Source organism: Pholcus phalangioides, unplaced genomic scaffold, assembly GCF_987345545.1.
Source record: "Pholcus phalangioides strain wild (caught in Gottingen) unplaced genomic scaffold, Ppha-v1.0 ptg000009l_1, whole genome shotgun sequence".
Taxonomy (NCBI): Eukaryota; Metazoa; Arthropoda; class Arachnida; order Araneae; family Pholcidae; genus Pholcus; species Pholcus phalangioides.
The window spans coordinates 3,290,318-3,312,472 of NW_028301602.1; the positions used below are offsets into that span (position 1 = coordinate 3,290,318).

The 22,155-nt window shown below is 38.6% G+C and overlaps 1 protein-coding gene across 4 annotated transcripts in view; it reads right to left on the bottom strand.

The window, feature by feature from the left end:
- Positions 1–22,155, bottom strand: part of LOC149081630 (transcription factor Sp9-like) — a 99,592-nt gene that overhangs the window by 38,889 nt on the left and 38,548 nt on the right. For 2 of the 4 annotated variants that reach the window (XM_089237043.1, XM_089237044.1), the window contains exon 2: positions 18,188–18,429. In XM_089237043.1, the coding sequence (XP_089093169.1) occupies positions 18,188–18,271 (84 nt within the window). In that variant the 5' untranslated portion in view covers positions 18,272–18,429. Of the gene's footprint in view, positions 1–3,183; positions 3,770–18,187; positions 18,430–22,155 lie in introns of those variants that run through there. The other 2 variants (XM_089237046.1, XM_089237045.1) reach the window with 2 other exon arrangements.

A 22,155-nucleotide genomic window follows, 5' to 3' on the forward strand; every position in this document is an offset into this window, starting at 1 on the left:
TCATTGGCAACGATATTTTAGTGATTTTATGGCGCTGAATCTGGTATTGGTTTCGCCGGATTAGCTTTAGTTTTCGGGATAAAGTGAAAATTAAATTTCAATAGCAATACATATAGGGAGAAAATATATGCATTGTTTTTCGAAAACTAGTGCCAGTCCAGTAAAAGTTTCAAAGTTTAGCATGTTTGACGTACAAATGCATGAAATCAGGATAACTGCAACCCTTGAACGAAATTTATACAAGGTGTTTAAATGGAACGTTGATCAAGTGCTCCCGAGCACCAAATCGGACACAAGCATCGAGCACTCTGAATGGTTCAGGGAGCACCATGGTGCTCGCGAGCAACGGGTTGAAGATGCCTTTGTTAGGCCGGAATTACACTATAAAGTTTCACAAAAAGCTCTTTTATAAAACTTGCAAAATTAAACCAATAAGCGTATCGGTTACAACCGAGAAAATGCAACTGATGATCTTATTGGTTGCATTTTTCAAGTTTTATAAAAACCTTCTTTCACCAAACTTTTATAGTGTTATCCAGGCCTTACACGAACGAAATTAAATACTATACATATGCTAATAATACAAATATAGCATCTAAAAAAAAATGAAATAAAAAATATTGAATATACACTGCCAAAGTAAAAAAGGAATTATTTAGGTGGCTGGTTAACTGGTGATGATTTTTCCAGAGCGAGAGAAAGAGTGAAAATGAGCGAACAAAAAAAAAAACTAATTACTCTTCTCATAAATTAAAAAAAACAAAACAAGAGCTAATTTTTTCTCGCACGTAACAGCACGGAAAAGAGAGAGGAATGCAGTTTTTAAAACAATAATAAAATAAATAAGAAATGTGCCGCATCTTCTTTGTAGAGCACCTGCAGTTAATGATGTTTAAGGGCAAGTGAAAAGGTCTCTGTTCATCTATCATGTCATCTTGTGAGTGCATGATCAACTTTCTCTTCTTCGCGCTCTCTCTCTCTTCTTAATACACACATGTACATGATCTCTCTCAACCTTATTTCGAGCAAATTGAAAATTTGTTCTTCGGGGGGCTGATACATCATCAAAATATCATAAAACTTCTCGTTGAATTCTGAGATCGGAAGTGATCGGTATATTGCTTTTTTAACAAAGTATTTATGTGAAAACAGTTTTTATACTCAATTCATAATTATTATTATTATACATAGATTGTAAATCGTTCAATCATTTGAGTAGTTTCCATATGTTTCATAACAGAATTCCTGAAGCAGAGATTTCTAAATATTTCACGTTCGCTTTAAACCTTAAAAACGAGATTAGAATTTTAAATATCTCGAGAAAAAGTTTAAAATCGTTTCAAACATCTCTCTACTTTCCGACGTCAACGTCTTTCAGTGGCTATGAAAAGTTGTGCATCGGTTGAAAATAAATTGTCTTTAGAGTGGATCCAGCTTACAAGGCCCAACTTTTACTAATACTCATCTGGATTTCCCGTTTACAACGTTTTTTTCATGACGGTATTTTTAAATACATTATTAGCGGGAACTTTCGGAGGAATTTTACTCGGAAAATATCTCAATATATCTTTTTGAATCCCTGAATATTTCATACTAAGCTAATTTAATTTCTACATCGATATAGCTGAGGCAGTGGACCCTGCTCGTAACGTTTTTCAAAAGAACGTCATGAAAAAACGTTGTAAGCGATGAAAGCGGTTTAAGCAGGAAATCTCTGAGTATTGGTAAGAATTGGGAAACGAAAATAAGTCGCACCAAGCGGGAAAATGTTCAAAGTTAGAATGTTATAAGCGGGATCCACTGTATATGCTATAGGCCTACATATCTAGGAAATGTTTTTTTTTAATATCTGCCTTAATTATGTATAATTATTTATACTCTGCTTTATAAATTTTCAATAAATATCTGCCTCATAATAACCCATTCCCCTATATATTTGATTACGCAGTAGGCGTATACATGGTAAATGCGTGCTCAAAGAACTCATACCAATGTCTTTTCTCCACATTTTTCGTATTTTACAAAACATATCTGTCAGTCTCATTTCGGTACAAAATACGATTATATAAGAGCAATACTTTTTTTTTCCAGAAAGAGTCGATTCTTTGCTGGTGTCATTTTTTCAGCTGCTGAAATTTTACGTATCAAGTGATTTATAAAATCGCTACACATTGAAGAGGGATTGGAAATGAAATTTAAAGTAATAAATATTCAATTTCGCTAAGCAAGATATTATCAGTTCATAGATAATATTAAAACAGAGGACAATTCTATTTTACCCTTAATTGGTCATTCTAACTGATTAAAAAAAGTTCACTCTAATTAATTAACTATTCTTTCAAGTAAAAAATATGCTAAAAGCATCTATCTGTATCCGTATTTGTAAAAAAAAAATCAATACATTGTATATATCATCTACTATTTGAATTTACGTGGTCAAAAAACTCATTATACCAATGTCTTTTCCTCTAAACTTTTCGTAATTTAGAAAACACATCTTTTAGTGTCATTTCAGTACAACATACAGCTGTATAACAATAATATTTTTTTATTTAAATAGAGTTGAGTCCTTGTTAGTGTTATTCTTTGAGAGCTGTTGAAACTCTACGAGTTCAAAGATTTATAAAACCGCACCAAATTGAGGGAATCGGAAATAAAGTTCAAGGTATAAAAACTATTCAACTTTACTGGTCAAGATTTTATCTGTTTATAAATAACTTCAATATCAAAAAAAAACTTTTTTTTTTTAACAGAATCGAGAAGAAACAAAATCTAAATAAAAGTCAAAGAAATATTTCACCCTTAATTAAGAATTTTAGCTAATTTAAAAGCTTTATAATTATAAAAATTGTTGTGTTGATGTATTGCTTCAATTAAAAATATGATAACAGCACCAATTTACATCCGTTTTTGTAACATTATTTTTTGTGAATACGTCTTTTTAAATGGGAGTGAACAATAAAGGGACTTTTCCAAGTCCTTAGAATTACGCCATATTTATTTTTCATTATTCTAGCTTCCATAATTATAATTAACTTCTATAACTTCTCTTCCACTATAATCCAACTGGAATTCCTGAGAAGTCTTCAGAATTAGTCTTGGAATCAATCTCCTCAAAAAAAGTATTATCAAAAATCCCAACAGAAATTTCTTCAAAGATTAAAAAAATTAATTTCGACTTACCACAATATTCATTCCGACTGATTAATCCGACTATATGGGGAAACTTCTAGGATATACTACAGACCATGGACCGAAAAAAAGAACCAAGAATACCACGGACTTAGAACGACAGCTAACCTAGAGTAATGTTACCGATACGAGCTCTTCTGGCGAACTGACCGATTCACGAATTTTCACTACGAAAATGACCACGTTGTCAGGGATCTTGGAGGTGTAGGGGGTAAAAAGACTTAACATTCCCCCGTAGGTGCTAAGATACAAGAAAAGAGGGATATCCCTCTTTTGAGAAAGTGAAAAGAAAAGAGACAACAACATGTGAATGAAAAGGAGGAGAGGACATCATCAGCGAAACACCAACAACTCGTTAGGCCCCAGGCCAGGGGGTCCTCAAACATTCATTCACAAACACAGGGGGGATATCGACAAAGAACATCATCATCACTCTGTCCAACTTAACTAAATGAAAATTCCCTGAAGAAAATCCATTGTACTTATTTGGAAAAGCTGAAAAGATGGTGAAGTGGGTAGAGTTTTATCCTTTTTCTCAGTAATAATGAATGCCATGGAATGACTTCCTCCAGCCCCCGTGATCATCATCTTTTCTTCAGTAATACGATCAATATCTTGTCATTCACAATAGAGATGTCAACTCGTTGAATGGCTGCCCATGAATTAATGGAGTCCAAGGTGCAATGATCATCGAATGAAAGAATAAACTTTTATCCCGGATATATCTGTGCACCACCTTTGGGAGAAGAACAATAGAGAGTAGTACACAGTTTCCAGAAATGGTGGCATCAAGTCCTGTATTGACTGATGCTAGGTTGGGGTATCATTCCCGTTTTTCGAATCTTGAGCACCCTCAGCATTAGAGAAAGAGCAACATATGGCACCTCTGATATATGATCATAACAAGCACAGATCCGGAGGGTGGGGAGACGATGACCCCCCCCCCCCATAGCCGTATAATATGGGGAAAATTTGTTTGTCCCGTAAAATACGGGATAATTTTTTGCACCTACAGAATACGTCGTTTCTCCGACACATCATCCCATATCCATTTGCCTCCTTTTCATTCACAGCTGAAGCCAAGGTAGCTATGTTCAGCTTCGAATGAAGCCGAGACAGGTATCTTCAGCTGTGAATGAAAAGATACCTGCCTCGGCTTCATTCACAGCTGAAGACGACTGCCTCCGCTCCTTTCGTAGCTCAAGTTGTCTTATTTCGCTCAGGTGCGGATCCGGAGGAGGGGATGGGAACGACCGCCTATCCCAAGAGCCGAATAATATGGGAGAAATTTGTCTGTCCCTTAAAATACGGGAAGATCAAACGAACTTACACAATCCTCCTGGATCCACGCGTGAATCAATATAATGCGAGTTCTTGGATGTGAGTTTGAATACGGAGGTTCATATTGCCGGAGCTGCATGGCGAGAATGAAATTTTTAGCCAGTGGTTCTCAACGGTTGAAACTTTTTTTCAACCGTTGTTCCCTTGCCTAATTCATGATTATTCTGCGGCTCCCCAGATTAGTTTGATAGATATTTATAAAAAACACTTCAAAGCATAAATAGACACAAAAATCAATATCTCTAGCTCTCTGCGAAAGGTCCAAATCAAACTTGTGGGGTAATAGGAGGGATGTTATTCAATAAAATGAGGGCGGTTATAATCAGGGTAGTCATCTTAACTTGTCCACTGCCCTGAACATTTTTTGGGCCCCTTTTCTATCAAAAACTGCCTTTTCGTGATGTAACACTGACTAGAATTGTGAATAACAAAATCAAATAAAATGTCAAAAAAATTAATAAATTTAGGACTAAAAAAACATTCAATGATTAGGAGGGCCCCGTTTGCCCACCCATTTATTTCCAGGGAAGCGTCTCCGTCACGATGTTGCTTTCTCACATCCAAACTCTAAAACTTGAAACAACTCTAACTCCAAGGGGGTGCATGAACCCAGTACCACAACTAAACACGCAAAATTTACACTGTGTCCATTTTGTTACCACTCTTCGTAATTTTGAACAGAAAAAGAATAAACTCAGCGCGCTTTCTGGTCCAGCGCCTGGTGAACCAGACCCCCCTTCCCCACCCCCCCCCCCTATTTCGTTGCGGCTTTGTGTAGACCCTCAATTCCAGGAATCCCATAGAAATTTCTTTTTGCTAAATTTCTATAATTCTATATTTTCGTTCTCCATTCATAAGCAATCCGCATCAAAAATTTCCGAACTTGTATCCTTCGTTGTTGATACAGAAAATCCAGGTATTAAATGCATGTAAATTCTTGCGAAATGTCTTATCCACACGCTTCTACCCCTATTTGTAGTCCAGTAATGTTCGTGATACATCAAGCTTCATCCACTTTTATTTGGTGACATGAAAGCAAGGAGGAAAAAAAACGGGACTGAAATACCTACCCTTTGCGTTTCAGGCCCTACACTTTTCACACACACACACACACAGTTATACATAGACATCGGATAATACACGATGGGAGTTTCGTTTGTATGACCAGAGGCCCTCGGGCCACGCATTTCCAGCAGGTATACACAGAAAGAAGAGGCGAGATATTGAAGAAAAGAGGTTTTTTTTATACAAAGGACGTCCTCTTGCATGGTTGTACGCACCGGGACATCTCGTACTTAACAGGGACGCCCCCCTGTGCTTCAAAATGGGGCCCCCATTTTTTTTTTCATGGAAACTTTCCATTCTTTACGCCCATCTGCGTGCAGAAAAAGATCATTTCGTCTCGGGTCATCAGTGAGTCCACTTTTTCCTTGTTCAAGGTGGACGCGGAGGAGGACGCGCATACAATTGAAAGTGTCGATTCAACTTGCGCCCTCGTGACAAAGATCCTCTCTCTCTCGTGGTATATATTGCCACTATATCGCGGCAAATATTCTCCAGGCGATTCGAACAGAAAAATCGTCTCTTTTGTGGACGTCACACAAAGACACTGTCAGCGACTGAAATTTATCGCTTCGACACACAAGTGCGACACTCATGGGAAAACACTAAAAACGGAAGTTATCTCGGAAACAAATGATTCCCTTATCCGAAATACTTCATCAGTCACTGTCTCCTAAAATGGCTGAGAACTTGGACGCACGACTGTAATTTTGCGAGGACGTCACTGTCGGGAAGGACATTTAGAAGAGACATTTCGAAGGACATTTTAGAAGAGATCTCGGCAACACGGGATAAGTCCGGCGGCAGATTTCTTACGTTCATTCATTCACTCGTTCATGTCGAGACATTTCGTCCAGAGATGCAATTGGAACTTTTAAAATGCTCATGTCATTTTGATGGTTGATTATTATCACATATTCGAATGCCAAAATGTGATTTTATTTTTTGCGGTGAATGTTACTCTATGATCAGCACTCATGTGTCCCCAAAACACGTCGGAGCCGTGATCTAGCAGAACTAATTCTTTGAAATTATGCAAGTGACGGTGATAGTGATAGGAACCGAAAGACACCCAGATTCTGTCACACTGAGCGTGTGATGTAAGCACATTGTCCCAGGAGGGGATTTGGGTGCCTCCATGAAACCTAACCATTTATTCTTCAAAGAAAATAACAATGCCTTCCATCACTGAAAAAAATTGAACAATTTATCATTTTTGTCGCACCACGGTCATTTCCTGCACATGAGGTCTAATTAGACCGGGACCTACAATCCATTGCCGACTCGGAACGACGGCCCTTTTATACTCACCGAAAAGTTGATGCGCTAAACCCTCGGTGTGGGACTCAAAGCTGCAATAATCTTTTTCTATGGCACTGTCACCATTTCTGTTGTACCCTTGTGCCAGGAAAGTTTCTGATAAGGATGAACCGGGTATATATATCGAACTCGCTTTTTTACACCTCTAAACATGCTTTGGTACTACTTCAGGCGAGTATCTTATCGATCTGGGCTACTGCGCCCAGTTTGAACAAAATTTATGTACATGTGCAGGTCCATAGACAATTCATGGACATGGCCAGTGAACAGGTGTAAAAACAATTCATAATCGCAAAAATCATGATAAAGGTAAACAAATCACCTAAATCTTCATGAGCGTGAGTAGTTCTTGATAATCGATATAATTTGATAAGTTTCAATTTTGGGATTACCACTCTGGCTACTTTTGAGATGAATCTTGCAAGTGGCGGTGAAAAGTCGGCATCGAGGGTTTTATACATTTCCAACAGCCAAAAATCTACCATAAATTTGTGAAGAAAAACTTGTATATACAAAAATCCTCAAACCAATTTTGTATATTCGGAATTTGTTCAATCTGGGAGCCGCATATACATAATATTCAAGGAGCATTCACGGATCTCGCTAAGAGCCGAGTGATATGGGCCAAATGGATCTGTTCCGAAAAGAACGGGATACAGTTAGGGCCGTCTAAAAAGCATCATGGGCCCCCGGGCCAAGTGATTTTTCCGAGGCCCTACCTGGTAAATTCTAGAAAATTTCAACCGGATCTAATTTTTGTGAGGGTACGTCTTCTCTTTAGTCCCCCGGGCCGTGCCCTGGTGGGTCCATGTGTTAAGATGGCACAGTGACCATTATTACATAATGAGTTGCCCCCTCCGGCTCACAAATTTGTACTTGAGTGGGGGGCCCCTTCCGACAGGATTTTGGGAGAGCTCTGTCTCCATTCGAAAGATTGCTTTTCCTAGTGAATGTTGTTTTTGTTTCTGGTTCCCAAGTGTCGGCCTTTACTTTATGAGAATCATGCCCAGTTCCCAGTATGGGAAGTACCTCTAACCACTCAGCCATCATGAAACGTGTTTGAATTCTGATTAATTAGTTTAATCGTAGGTTGAGGGGTTCGTACACATTATCACTCTTGAGCCACGATGCACGCTTTGAGAAACACTTCATAGTGGTTAGGTTTCCAACTGATATTCCGCGGTATCCTAAGTTTCCGTGTGGAATGTATTATTGGTTGTGAACATCTATACTTTAAGAAAACAGCAGTGTATTCACGTTTGAATTCCTTGGAGCAGTTTCGCAGCCATCAAGAGTTCTGCATGAGCTTAACGTTGAAAAATTCTGATCTAATGCAGGGCCATAACTAGGATTTTTGCCGCGCTCGGAGCAAACATTATTTTGCCACTCCCACATCTTTAAAATTCGATAAATTTGTAATTTTTCTATTTTTTCCCACCTAAAACTACCACCCCCTAAATTTTGCCGCCCGAGGCAGCTGCCCCCACCTAGTTACGGCCTTGCCTAATCCATTGATTTCCAACTAATGCCCGACGGAACTTTTGAGTTCCTAGAGAGCTTTTCTAGGGTTAGACACTATCAAAAGCTATGAAAAATGTCCGCTGGCCTTGCAGTAAAAATACCATTTATCCATTAATATTAAAGATATAAAACACGAAGATAATATTGTGAATTATCAATCTTTATTTCAAGTGGAATTTTTCCGATCATCGGTCGTAATCGTCGACGCTTCTATTTCCATTATACACATAGGATCCGTCAGTGATAAAAGAACCTTTTCAAAGCATAAATATTCATATAAATAAAGATCTCCAGCTTTTTGTGACGCCCCTCGAAGCCGTGACACACACTTTGAGAAACAAAATGTTCCCGAAATGTATGGATGTTACGTTATTATGGATAAAGTATCTCTGAAATAACTTTGAGTCAGGATTCCAATATACAAGGAGTTAACATATAACTCAGGTCAAGAAAAATCACTCGAGACAATTTTCTTAAAATTAGTAATACACTTATTTCAATCTGTTCTGCATTATCCAGGGTCAATAGGAACTCCTGTTGCGTGAGAATAAAGGATTCGTCTCAGAGATGAAAGGGTGTGTACGTGTGACAACACACGTATTCGAGGTGTTGTTCTTTTTTCCCGGAAATAGGCAGAGAATGCAACATGGGTGGTAAAAGAAACATGGCGTCAATTTCCAACACTGCGTGGCTATTATAAAAGACTGACTCTTTCTCCTGGGGGTGTCTCTTTCTCCATATTATCTAATCCTTCCAGTACTTGACTTGTTTAGTGATTCGTAAAAAGAACTGAATGGTCTTTTCGCGTAACTCAGTGGGGAACGTTTACACCCTCACATTGGCAATTTGTCTGAATTCGAGTGTGCAATGTTTACCTTGAATTTTAGGAGTGTACAGCTTGAGAAAGGACTCATCCTCTCTCAGATAAAGGTCTTAACTTGGGATATAACTGGTATGTGAATGAATGAACACACCTGTACGATAACAGTATGGTGTAGGATTATATGATCATGTGTTTTTGTAGCCACTTTTTGCATACAGGGAGTGTAGTTTTTTGCTATTTTAAATCTTCGTGTCACAGAATCTCATATAGCGACAACGGTCTGAATAAACAGCTTTTAAATAGTGTTTAGTAGGTATTCTCGGGGAAAGAAAAACAACGAAAAATGCAAATATTGTACAAGGAAAATATTAAATTTCTAATGTTTTGGCACTCTATTGGTTCCGCCTTCACAGGATAAATATGTCTGATGATAGAATTGATTCAGAAATGAAAATTTCTTACATAATGCTCAAGATGCTCACCCACAGGTTCGAAACACTTCCGACGTCCTGACATACAGACATCTGGAGGGAATGTATTTACACATGGAGAGGGGGAGTTTTTACACACCCATAGTGTGTCAAAATGCATTTCGTATTTTTCTGTGTCTTTTTGTTGGTTCCTTTTGAGAGTATATTAGGCAAAGATTTGTTTACACTTCCGTATTTTAGTAGTTATGTTGGCATGGCCCACGGACCCGAGGTTGTGCACCCCTGCAATACATAGAATGTCTTTTCTAATGAATGTAATCAGAGAGCAGGTATGTGTCCACTGTGAACTTATTTTTCGTTCCAACACGTCCGCTCCCAAACACGAAAAAGTTTTAATAGATCATCCGAAAACAATTCAATAACATTTGGGGAAAGTATGTAAAGCATTGCAATATGTAGCATGTTTTCTCGGTTTCCTAGAGGGCGTAGGTTCGACTCCCGGCCAGATGACTTCTTTCCGAGTTCACCTCGGCATAATATCCAGAAAATATCTGTTTCCTTGATAACACTTTAATGTTTTCTAACTTCTTTCCGCGTTACATACTATGCGGAGTTTTCGCGGACTAAACATAATACAGCGAATACAGTATGTTTACTCGACGGTGAGGTGCGGTTTCGATGAATTCCTCAATAACGTGTAATACATAACGCGTGAGTTATATCTATTTTGACAACAATGTCGGAAAATTCAAAAGCGAGAGAAAAAGCGGAAAGTCTATTGTGATTCGTTCCCAAACGTCGCGGTGCGTTTCTGCCATACAGTACAACCAAGAAAACAACCAGCAACCAAAAAAAAAATAGATGTTTCTTCGAAGGTACGGGATTCCATGTACGTGTTGAAGCTCAAAAGAGCTTTCTCCGAACAAAAAAAGAGGAGAGAGAGAGAGAGAGAGCGGCAAATCATTATATACATATAGTATAGGCCTACACTTTTTTTCCTATGTTAGAACCCCTTACATATGTTCGACAACAGCACAACAGCGAACCCGGGTTCGAGTTCGGCTTCTTCGTCTTGGAATAGATTGGAGGGTGGGATGGAATATTTTCCAGGGAGGCAACAACAACATATGTATGTACGTATGTAAGACGTATCTTTCTAAAAGTTGCCGATCGCCTATTTGGACGCATCAGCGGGGTTTCTCCTAAATGGTGAACGCGATTTGTTAAAAAGCCATCCCACGTAAGCTCGTGTCAAGCTGTTCCAACGTCACGTACCTACCTTTCAGTCGAAAAAGCAAGAAAAGCTTTCTCGGTAAAAGCCGAAAAATGTTATGTACCTTTTCGACCAAAGTCTATTTTTGATACTTGAATGATAATAAGTGTAATTTTAAACACTGATATTGTGTGTGTCACGATATATATTCGATATTATTATTCACATCATCGTGGATTTCACAGAAATGGTGACCACCACGGCCGCGGTCGAATGCTCTAGTTTTCTGATGCTCTAGTTGGTTGATTTTCTGAGAAACCGAAAACCACTTTTGAGTGTATTACATATTTTCATCTTAAATCGGGCAATGGATTACACTTTAATCATGAATGACCCCATTCGCCATATTCAAACACGAAAGTCGACTTCTTTAAATGAAAAGTGATTCAAATGAATTAATTTACACGTCGTTGAAGTCGTTATGAATACGTCATTAATTCATTTATTTATTTATACCTAATTTTGAGAAGTATTTGATGCTGCTGTGGTGAACTGTGCGATGTGAAAATACCTTCTAATTCGGTACGGAAATTCGATAGAGATATCAGGAAAACAGTGCCGCAGTGGGCAGATCTCCTTGAAATACCAGGCAGACTCATTCATCATCTCTTATAGAAAAAGTGGCGTCATTATTATATCTATAGTATAAACAGTTAGTTTCCTATCATTTCTTTTTCAGCGATTTCCGAGTTATTGCTTGGGGCAGCAAACCTATTCCTGTCTAAAGATGGACAAGAGCGTGAGACGAGTCCACTCCCCTTCATAAGTGCCTGATAGACACCGTAGCAATTGGGGAAGAGACAAGTTCGCAGATCTATGTAAATTAGCTTACTATGTCTGTTTTTAAAAAAAGGCGTGGGATTCCAACTGATCCTAGTGAACCAAATGCACCCAGGTTCCCATTACTTATGTAATTTGATTCCAACTGGTATCCATGGTATTTAAAAGCAGGGCAAATGTTCACTTATGCTGCAATAAAAAACCCATATTGCGTGATATTAATGTTCGTTCTGGTTCCATTGAACCAATTTATAACCATGAGGGGGATTCCGCGAGAACCAAACTGTTGGAAACATCTGATTTAACTATATTTACACATGAACCTGTCCTTAAATCAGAGGTTTAGCCAATATCTAAATATGCAATGTATATATCTAATTCACGCCGTGTATCTCTGCTTATTCTTCTTGTATGTTATGAACGCATCACGTATACAGTTAACATGACTGAGATTTACAAAATATCAAAATGTCTTCGTTTGATTATTTTTCTAGTATAGTCGAGCTAAAGCTCGAAAGCCGTTAATGTGCACATTACCTAGCTAATCTGCAGATTAACTGATTTGATACCTACATAATCTGTAGAATAACTGATTTCTGCGCTTTAGCGGTAACATATATATATATCGTCCATTTCGTCATTTCATTCACGTAGAATGACTGACCAAATACATTTTTGACCATAATTTAGAGATAGTTAGATCTCGAACTCTGTAATAATAAACATCACATATGATCAACTTATCGGACAACAACTGGACAACGCGTTAGACGCTAAAGTGATTTGATTACCAGTCGGGACGTTTGGTTCGATAATGGGTCGGGGTGGGGGGTGAAGCGATGAAATGCAGAATATAAATTTAATTTTCAAAAAATTTTAAATAGCGTAGTAAAAATTAATAAACAAAAACCAATGCGATAATTTTCTGCGGGGGATGATCTCTGGATAGACTATAGTTTTCACCAGTAGTCTCTTGGCATCAATACTGTACTAGAAACCAACTTAAGAATACAGAAAATAAATATCGGAAGAAGTACTTCATTAGTAATAAGGGCTTCTAACAAGTGACTCTGGGTCAGGTTTAATGTCATTCATTCCTCACTCACAGTTTAATTAATTAATTCCACATATTCGATTCCATGGATCGCATCAAGTGACTCTGAAGGCCACTGGACTAGTCAATAGCCAAGTTTACTTAGATCATAGTTTCCCAAACTTTTTGTTCCATCGCCCCCTTCTTAAGATTTTTTTCTCACTCATCGCACCCCAACGCGAGAGGACCCATAAGATCCTATATTATACTCGTAGCTTCTATCGCTTCCCTGGACCACTTTGGGAAACACTGACTTAGATCAACACTAGCGCTGGTAGAAAAATTTGTTTCGAAATCAAAGACTCACCTAAAATAAACGATTGTAAAAAAAAAAAACCGACAAGTTCCAAGTGAAGAAATTACAGGTTTTTACAAAATTATATTCAGCATATTAAATTGCTTCAATCGGGCACACAGCCTCGATTCCTTAATTACTCCCATATTTGTTTTCATATGTTGAATAGGTCTGTGATAGAAGTGAACAGAATATATTTTTATAGCATCTGTTAATATTATATGGTCACAAAAAAATAAAATTCGATTCAAATTCGATTAATCGCTTAAAAATTTTTCGATTAACCAGTTAGAGAAATTTTATCGATTCCCAGCCCTAATCAATACCATATTTATTCGGAAAAAGTCAGAGTAGGCTACCTTTTCTCTTCCCGTGGTCACCTAGTGAATAATCCATTGGTGACCAGCAGAAGCATCGATAATAAAATAATAATAGTAATGCTAGTGGAAAGAGAGAAGAAAAAATGGAGGTGTGTGTGTGTATTTTGTTGGATTTTATTTTTTTTGTACCATAATAATAAAAGATGGAAAGAACCCCACGGATGTTGTTGGCCGCATTTCGGCGGCTTCCTGCGGCGCGAACCATTTACCACGGAACATCCCTTTCGGAAGCCATTCAGGCCCTTCCTCGCAAGCCCACTCACACTTGCTGCATATAAAATAAATGTACACGCTATTTCATTCTATAAAGGAGGGGGGGGGGGGGAGAAGAAAGAAATGCCACCAGTATCAACCCCAACGTCTTGAGAAGAGATTTCACAAAATCTTTAAGCGATTAGCATGGATTCTCTCATTCCCACCCCGAAGGTATTTTAAGGATTATGTTCACACGTGTATTTTCACACAATCCCTACGAAAAACACGAGTGTGTGCAAGTATAACGTCTTAGGTGTTATTATACTCTCCAGCAAAGAAAAATATTGTGATAAGATGAATATAGAAACCCTCATGAATATTTATATGGTGATATACGAGAAGGGATTTTAAAGAAGATCAAGATCCAAGACTATGAAATTTCACACCGTCTCTGAAGAATAACATTTCAATACTGCGAATCGCACATCCGACAGATCTAATTAAAATGAAATTTTGAAAGGATGAACTATATCGAATAATCTAATACTGTTTTCCTCAACCTTGATTAGGTGCGAACGATGCAGTCGAATGAGGTCGTGAAACACATAAGAGGTCCGTATAAATGCATTTCATTAAGTATTTCATACTTTACGTTTAACTGTTCAACTTCACAAAACTAAATTTCGATATTATAATCGTCGTCGTCCCCTTATGGAAGAAACATGAATATGCAAATTTCAACAATTTGGGAAATGATGTTTGAATGCTTACTCTACTCTATGGATGTTATTTTACTAAAATGTTTTGCAACACGTATTTCAATAGGGATACACATTTGCGTTTCTGACTAAACTATTCATGTCTCTGGCATAAGGGGGATGATATCGATTCTATACGCAGTGAAAAGTATGTCTCTTACACCTTACAAACAAACAGACTTATGTATGCTTACAGACTGTCTCTGTGCATTGATTTTCCTAGAGTTGATTGAGTAAAATAATCCAAGTTGATCCTTGGGCCTCTGGGGGTGTATAGAGATATTATAGAGATGCCACAAAATGTATCATTCCGGACCACGCTTTTTCCTGGCGTCAGGAATGACTAACAACTTGCTATATACAGTTGACCCAGCTTATAAAGTTCCCACTTAGAACGTTTTGTATCAGGATCTGTTCCTCATAATTTCGAGACCTGGAGAGCATGTGCCAAGGCAATCAGAAATTAAAAATATTTGTTAATATTAAAAAAAAAATTAAATATACACTATATCGAAAGATGCCAATTTTGGCATAAAAGTGGGCCCCGAAAACTTATTGGCCAGGGGCATGAGCCCCGTTTGCCCATGGAGACTCATTTTCGCGTAGTCACTCCTACATCTTACTAATGCTTATCAAGATTTTCCGTTTAAAGTGTTTTCTCGTTTACAACGGTTTATTTAAACGTCTCGTTAACAAACAGCCTGTACATAGGTATAGGATGTTTTTAAACGGGAATATATTAAACATTTCCTGTACATAGGTACAAGCTGTTTGCTGTTTTCGATCTAGTACCAAAAAACTTCCATGGCCCTAAAAAATAACTTTTTCTGGCAAGAGGGCCCATGATATTAAGACAGCCCTTCTTGTGCACAGAACCCCCATACTAGGGGAAGAGCGCTGAACTCCTCTCCCCCTCAAGATTGGCCTTATTTATGCATTTGTTTTATTTTTGAAAACAGATATAAATTTTTTCAGACATCAACTTGATAAGTGGAAAGGACCTCATTCTTGAATGTTGAGGGATTTTAAAGACAACGGGATAGAAAAAAGGTTGCTGTAGAACAAAAAGAATCCAAAAAATAAAAAAATGATGCAATCACCATCAGGATTCGATGAAAGACGTAATAATGACCTTTAAGGAATTTCATTATATATTCATTCGTAGTCAACGCATGACCATTTCAAAATTTTAAACACACATATATTCGAGTCTTTCACGTTCATTACAGAAAATTCCAGCAATTATTTTAATATTGACGTCAAGGGGAAGGGGGAAAAAAAACCTAAAGAAATATTTCTTACACGATGAAAAATATATTCATCGAGTTCGAACCATACAGGAATGATTTTCGTGTGAACGAATAGAATCTACTTCAAGTGCTGATTGTGACAGCTTTTGAATGACAGGCCCGAAACATAAATAAATAAAAAAAACACCCCAGAAAATAAAATAAAAGCAAGTTTTTTTTACTTATTTTATTCTTCAACATTCGCTGAAAACCAATGGGCGAAAAAAAAAATGACATCATTCAAAAATCATTTGTCTCTTCTCTGGTACCTGTCGTCACTCCAGACAAGGGTTGAAAACAGTCAAGAGTCCGCTGAATGGAGACAGTGGTTAACCGCGTGGAGAACTTTGCAACAATCTTCCACAACCACCAGCAACATAACAAAAAAATATATTCTGTTCCACTCAACTCACCGAAAAGGTCTATTCTTTTTCCTGCAAAAGGCCTTAATGACTGGAGCAATTTGGACGACGCCTCATAGGCGCATTGATGATGATGACGGAGGAATGCCTGCTTACATACACTCTCTCTCTCTTTTTATTCATTTTTTATTTCGGAATGGGGTGGAGGAAAAGTCATGTTTACCCATATATCCATGCTTCGACGCTTCTCATGGAAGAGATGGAACATAATACGCGTGCATTCCAAAAAAATGCCGATATTATTATCGTCATCGAGCAACCAACCATCGAAGAGAAAGAGTGTGTGTGTCTCTCCCACTTCACGGACCAGAGGACACCCTAAAAACCATCCATTTCCTAACCAACCAGCTGCTCGTGACAGGAAACTAAAATCCTAAACGGGAGCCATCAATTGACATATTTCCATGGTGTTATATATCGCTGCATACGTTTTTCAATTATTTTAAAAAAAGAATGATTTTTTTCTATGTGCGGTCCGTTTAGCAGAGCCATCATGGGCCCCACTGGACAAAGCAACGTATGGGGCTTAAAAGTGATACTTCTCGAATAGCAATGAAAAGTATTTGTGGGGCCCAAATGCACTGAGGGGACCCTTTAGAGTGAAGATGGCCCTGTCGTTCCGTTTATAAAATAGTATCAGTATCATACAATATCTCCATGATTGTTGATCCTTCGTCCTAACCCAATGGTTCTCAAAATTTTGTTACATGGTTCAGTTGCGACTCCCCATAACAGTTTGGTGGATATTTTCACTTATAAAAAAACAATTTCAAAGTATAAACAGCCACACAAATAAGTATCTCCAGCTCGCCGCGACGCCTCTGACAAAAGCTGACGACGCCCCTAGGAGCCACGACGCACATTTATCCTAACCCATAGAGCAGTGTTTCTCAAAGTGTGAGTTGCGGCTCCTAGAAGTATCGCCCACCATTGTCAGGGGCGTAACGGCGAGCTGAAGATATTCATTTGTGTGCCTATTTATGCTTTGAAGTGTTTCTTTTTTTTTGGGGGGGGGGTCGCCAAACTATTCTGGGGCGCCGCATTAGTCGTAAATTGGGCAAGGGTGCCGCAGGTGACAAAAGTTTGAGAACCACAGCCACAGAGAAACGTATGCAGTCAAACCTCTCTTTAAAGGACCTCAAACCTCTATTTACAGGACGGGCAGGGCCGAAACGAGGATTTTTGTGAAGGGGGATGGCAAGCAAGTACCTCTAGTTACGATAAAAATTATCCTCTAAAAATGCTTTAATTTGTGGATTCGACTAGCGAGTTTTTGCTCGTCGGACTGACGACAGCTCAGGCACTTTGAACGAGTCCAAGCTGTCAACAATTGTCAGACTGTGATAAACCACTAACATATACTATACATATTTATCACAACTGGCATTAAAAACACTGTAGAATATGTACATTATACTGTATTCATGATCAGTGCCATCTTTACTCATGAGGCCCACCAGGGCACGGGCCGAGGGAGGGGGGTGCCTCATGATAACGGGAGAGAATTTTCAAAAGTATATAATTAGCAAGCAAGTATTTTCAGTCACGTAGAGCCCCAACCTCCCAAGAAAAATCACTTCGCCCGGGAAACAGCCCTGTTAATGGTGTCTCGGTCTATAAACTCCGGTATGGGTCTCCACTCCATGATGTAGGGACCATCACTGCGCCTTGATAACCGATTTTTATAGGCGCGTTTATATAGTAAGGACGTAGATCAAATTTAAGGGATGACAATTATTTTTTACGGTAAATGTACTTTGGCTCACACCCGGTACGAGTAACTTACAGACGTGGCCCTCCATATCCGGGATTTAGATCCCTAGGTGGAGAGCACTGAGGGCCCCATGCCCCTATGAAATGTTATTCATTGTATAAATAAATACTAGGATTCACTCGGCCGGCTTCCCCTTTTTCTTATGTGGGCGGAAGCCGTGCTTTTAGAGTATCGAATTTAACTCTTGTCAGTGTATTATTACTAAACAATAAGATAAGAAATAGATAAGAAGTCTTACCGATATCTCAGACGTATTCTCAAGTTCTACGGCGTGTTTAACTGTATTTGATAATCGAAACTGAATGTCCGGCAAATCGTACATATTGGACGAGACGAAACCTTATAAAAAAAATGACGTCGTGGAGTTTTTCTCTCTCTCTGTAATATATATTGGTGTATGTGCGTATATATTAAAAAATATATATAATATATAAATCCCAGTTTTCAACCTCTGTCTTCCACAGTCGTAAGTAGAAAACCCTGTAAGAAAAGAGAGAGAAAAAAAAACGATTACCATTAAAGTGTCGGGGATCATCGATTAATTATTTATCAAGTTAAATATTTCAAGCAAAGAATATATAAATATATATATATATATATATTGAAATTTTCCTCATATATGTATTGGTAGAGAGGATTTCAAAAAAAGAAAGAAATCGATCATGGCGGCGGCATCCATCGTCCCCCGAGATAATTAAAACACTTATTTAGCTGTCATAAAAAGAGTAATTTATTAGAACTTACCGAATATAATATCTCTACCTTATAATTAGTGTATATACTGTATGTGTGTGTGTGTGTCGGGGGGGGGGGGAGATATGTATACACTCATGCTCATTAATAAATATGAGTTGAGCGCAGAATATTTTCGTGGTTATTTTTCCCTCGAAGTATGTAATGATTTTTTTCGGTATCACGGAGGTGAGAATGTTTTCGGTGACAGTTACGTGTTGGCTGGTACTCCTACGTTTAGATTGCAATGTGTGGGTTGGACATTGAAGTATCACATACGACCGAAAACTTTTCGCGGTATTCGGAAGAATCCGAGAAACATTCGAGGGGAGCGACGCCATACATGGTATGGTTTCGTGACAACTTGGCTGTTATCAGGGCCGCCATTACCAGACGCGGGGCCAGGTGCGTCTCAACGATTTCGGGGCACCAATAATGTTCAGGACCCCCCTCTGTCTCGATTTTATTTATTTTGTGGGAGGAGGAGGAGGGAAGGCATCGATTATTTCAGAATAGACGGAAATGCTGAGAAATATCCATACAACAAATTTTAAAACTCAGTTAAATGTAAATTTGCAAAAATTGATGAAAAATTTAGCACTGAAGGTAATTTTAAACTAATGAGAGGAACAATTTCCAGAACTAATGAGAATTTTACCATTGATGAATTAAAAATAATCGAAAGAAACAATTACACCACACATGAAAATGTAGAACAAATTGAAGAAATAATTCTAGACTTGTGTGATGAAAATTCTGAATTAATGGAAATGATAATTCCAGAAGTGACTTTTCCTAAGGGCAGTTCTGGCTACTATATGTGAGTTTCGAGTTTTCAAATGCTCCCGAAGGATAGATTGAGGGCTTTTGAAAGTAATAGTTCGGACATTTTCTAGTTGGTACTTACTGAAGACCCATGTGCGCTCGCAAGATCTTCGACGACACCTCAACTAAAAATAAGTCCCAATGTGAAAGTGAAATTCGAGAATTCCTATTATGCTAATCTCACGGAAAAAGTTCAAAAATTCCATGGATTTGGGAGCAATTATCGGCACTGTGAGGCATGATTGAGGTTTCCTTAAAAAATTAGAATTTCTGGTTGTGGATAAATTCTACAATTTCTAGTTTTTGCTCCTTTCTTAGTTGAACAACGTCTATAGTTGGTGAAACCAATATGAACCTTTCGAACACGTGCATCCATGTCAAACCACGATAATGTTTCAACCGGAAACCATTCCTCAAACCAAATTACAAAGTGTTATAATCCAGTCTAAAAGCTCAAATAACCCGTACGGGCCATTTGAATCTTTCTTGACCGTACCAGAGCAACAACTTCCGACTCTCGCTAAAAACATCACACGATATCGAACCTAAAAGAATCACGGGAAAAAAAGAGGGGGGGGGGGCGAAACCATAAATTTCACCCGGGAAAAAAAATAATAAAGAGGAAAAGATTTCACGGTCGTAAATTTAGGGCGAAATATCAAGTCCTGCCGGGATGCAAAGGGAACAGGATCATTTGGCTGAGGAAGAAGCGCCTCCTCACCTCACGTGTTTTGACAAGTTGGGCGCGAAAACGACTCTCCCGTAGATCATTACCTCTAGATCAAATTTCTGCACAGCCCAGACATCAGCTGCTTTTCTTTCTTTTTTATTTTATTTTGCTTTTGCTGAAGAGGGCAGAGGTGTCTCCCCCCCCACAACCAGTCATATAGAAAAGAGAGAGCCCCATCTCCCTCAGTAATTTGACGCTTTTAACATATGGTTCCCGTGCGATCACTTCTACCAGAGATTCTCCCGCCGCCGCCGAAAGCATTCTCTAGCTTCCCCCAAACGTAGATTTTATACACTTTTTTTTTTTTTTGCTTTTCTCTATCATGTAGCCATTTGTGTGGTAGAGTAACCCTGGTGCATTTTTTCTGGTTTTTGGAGGGAGGTTTATGTATGGGGGGGGGGGGGTCTTTTACCTCCTGGAATATACACTAATAGTTTGGCTTTGCTCTCCTCTCCCTGAGAGAAGACTTGATTTTTATCAGAGAGATTTGGAGCACCGATTTTCGGTATAACCTCTTTAAACACTGTTCTCTGATCACAGATGACTTTTGATGATAATATACTTGTCAAAGCATATTTTTCTCCGTGGATGAGGGGAAGATAAGCAAGTCAAAATGTCAATAAAGTCTTTTGTGGGTAGCGTGGTGCGACTCTTCTACAGGCTGCTGTAGAGGCTTCCACTCAGTAATGATATATGTGTCTATCTATCTTCATTTTTTTTATCAGATTGGTCAGTGAAGGAATGTGGGCTTTTAGGTCGGTATCACAAGTGAAGGATTTCGCCGCCGTGGTGGTCGAGTGGTCATAGTGCTGGTCTCGCGTCGCGAGGTCCCTGGTTCGAACCCCACAGTGGTGGTCGGCTGAAGTTGGTTTTCTGTGGTTTAAAACTTCGAGGCACGAAACCACAGAGAGAACTCCCCTTTAAAAAAATCTCTCCACAGAGAGCAACAGACCTGAAAACAGTACAAATGTAATTCAATCATTAATTACACTTAACTTCTGAAATATAGATGACAGCCTTGAAAAATCAAATACAACACCAGATACACACTCAGACTGTTAGGTACACACACACTTGCACTTCCGGCACAACTCATTAGGTAGTAAATTTCATAGATGGCGATAGACCTGAGTTGTGCTCGGTTTGAAAGAAAAAGATAGAAAAGTGGAGGATTTTTTTTTCGGACTATAGAGTTATGGTCAAGGAGAAATCATTCCAAACGTCATACCCACAACTATGATAACGTCTTCAGTGACGGAGGGAATAAAGACGAAGTGACCGATACCTTCGGACTGTCATTTACTAAAGATGCTTTAGTAAATGGTCGTCCTAAGTCGTCGGACAGAAGAGAAGTTCACTTCGTCTTTATCAAATAATGAGCGTTATCGTAAATATTGTTTCCCAAAGTAGGCAATATTAACAATTTGGGGCGATAAAACGCACCCGGGGGGGGGGGGAGGAGGGAGGGGATGTTTTTCTGTAGAAGCTACAGATAAAACATGAGATCTTATGAGTTGGCTTAATTCCAAATTTTTGCATCACCCCTTGTTAAACCAACCCCTGGGATCTCCCGTTGCATCTGTAGCTTCTACTGGTTGATAATCTCAAACAAAATTATTTTTTGTTTGTGTTTGAGATTTTCAATCAATAGATACAACTTCCATAAAAGTTTTAAATCTTATGTTCGTGGCCGATCTGATCGATGAATGATATTAGATCTCCTCCCGGCGGAGACGTGATGACTTTTCTTTCCGAGCTCGCCTCGGCATAATATCCGGAAAATAACTGTTTCCTTGATATCTCTGGCTGAGAAAGAAGCCATCGATATTAGATCTGTTATGTCTGCACCAATCTGATAAACCAGTAATTCTCAAACCGAGTATGAGCATATGTTAAACTTGCCACACGGGAACACCATA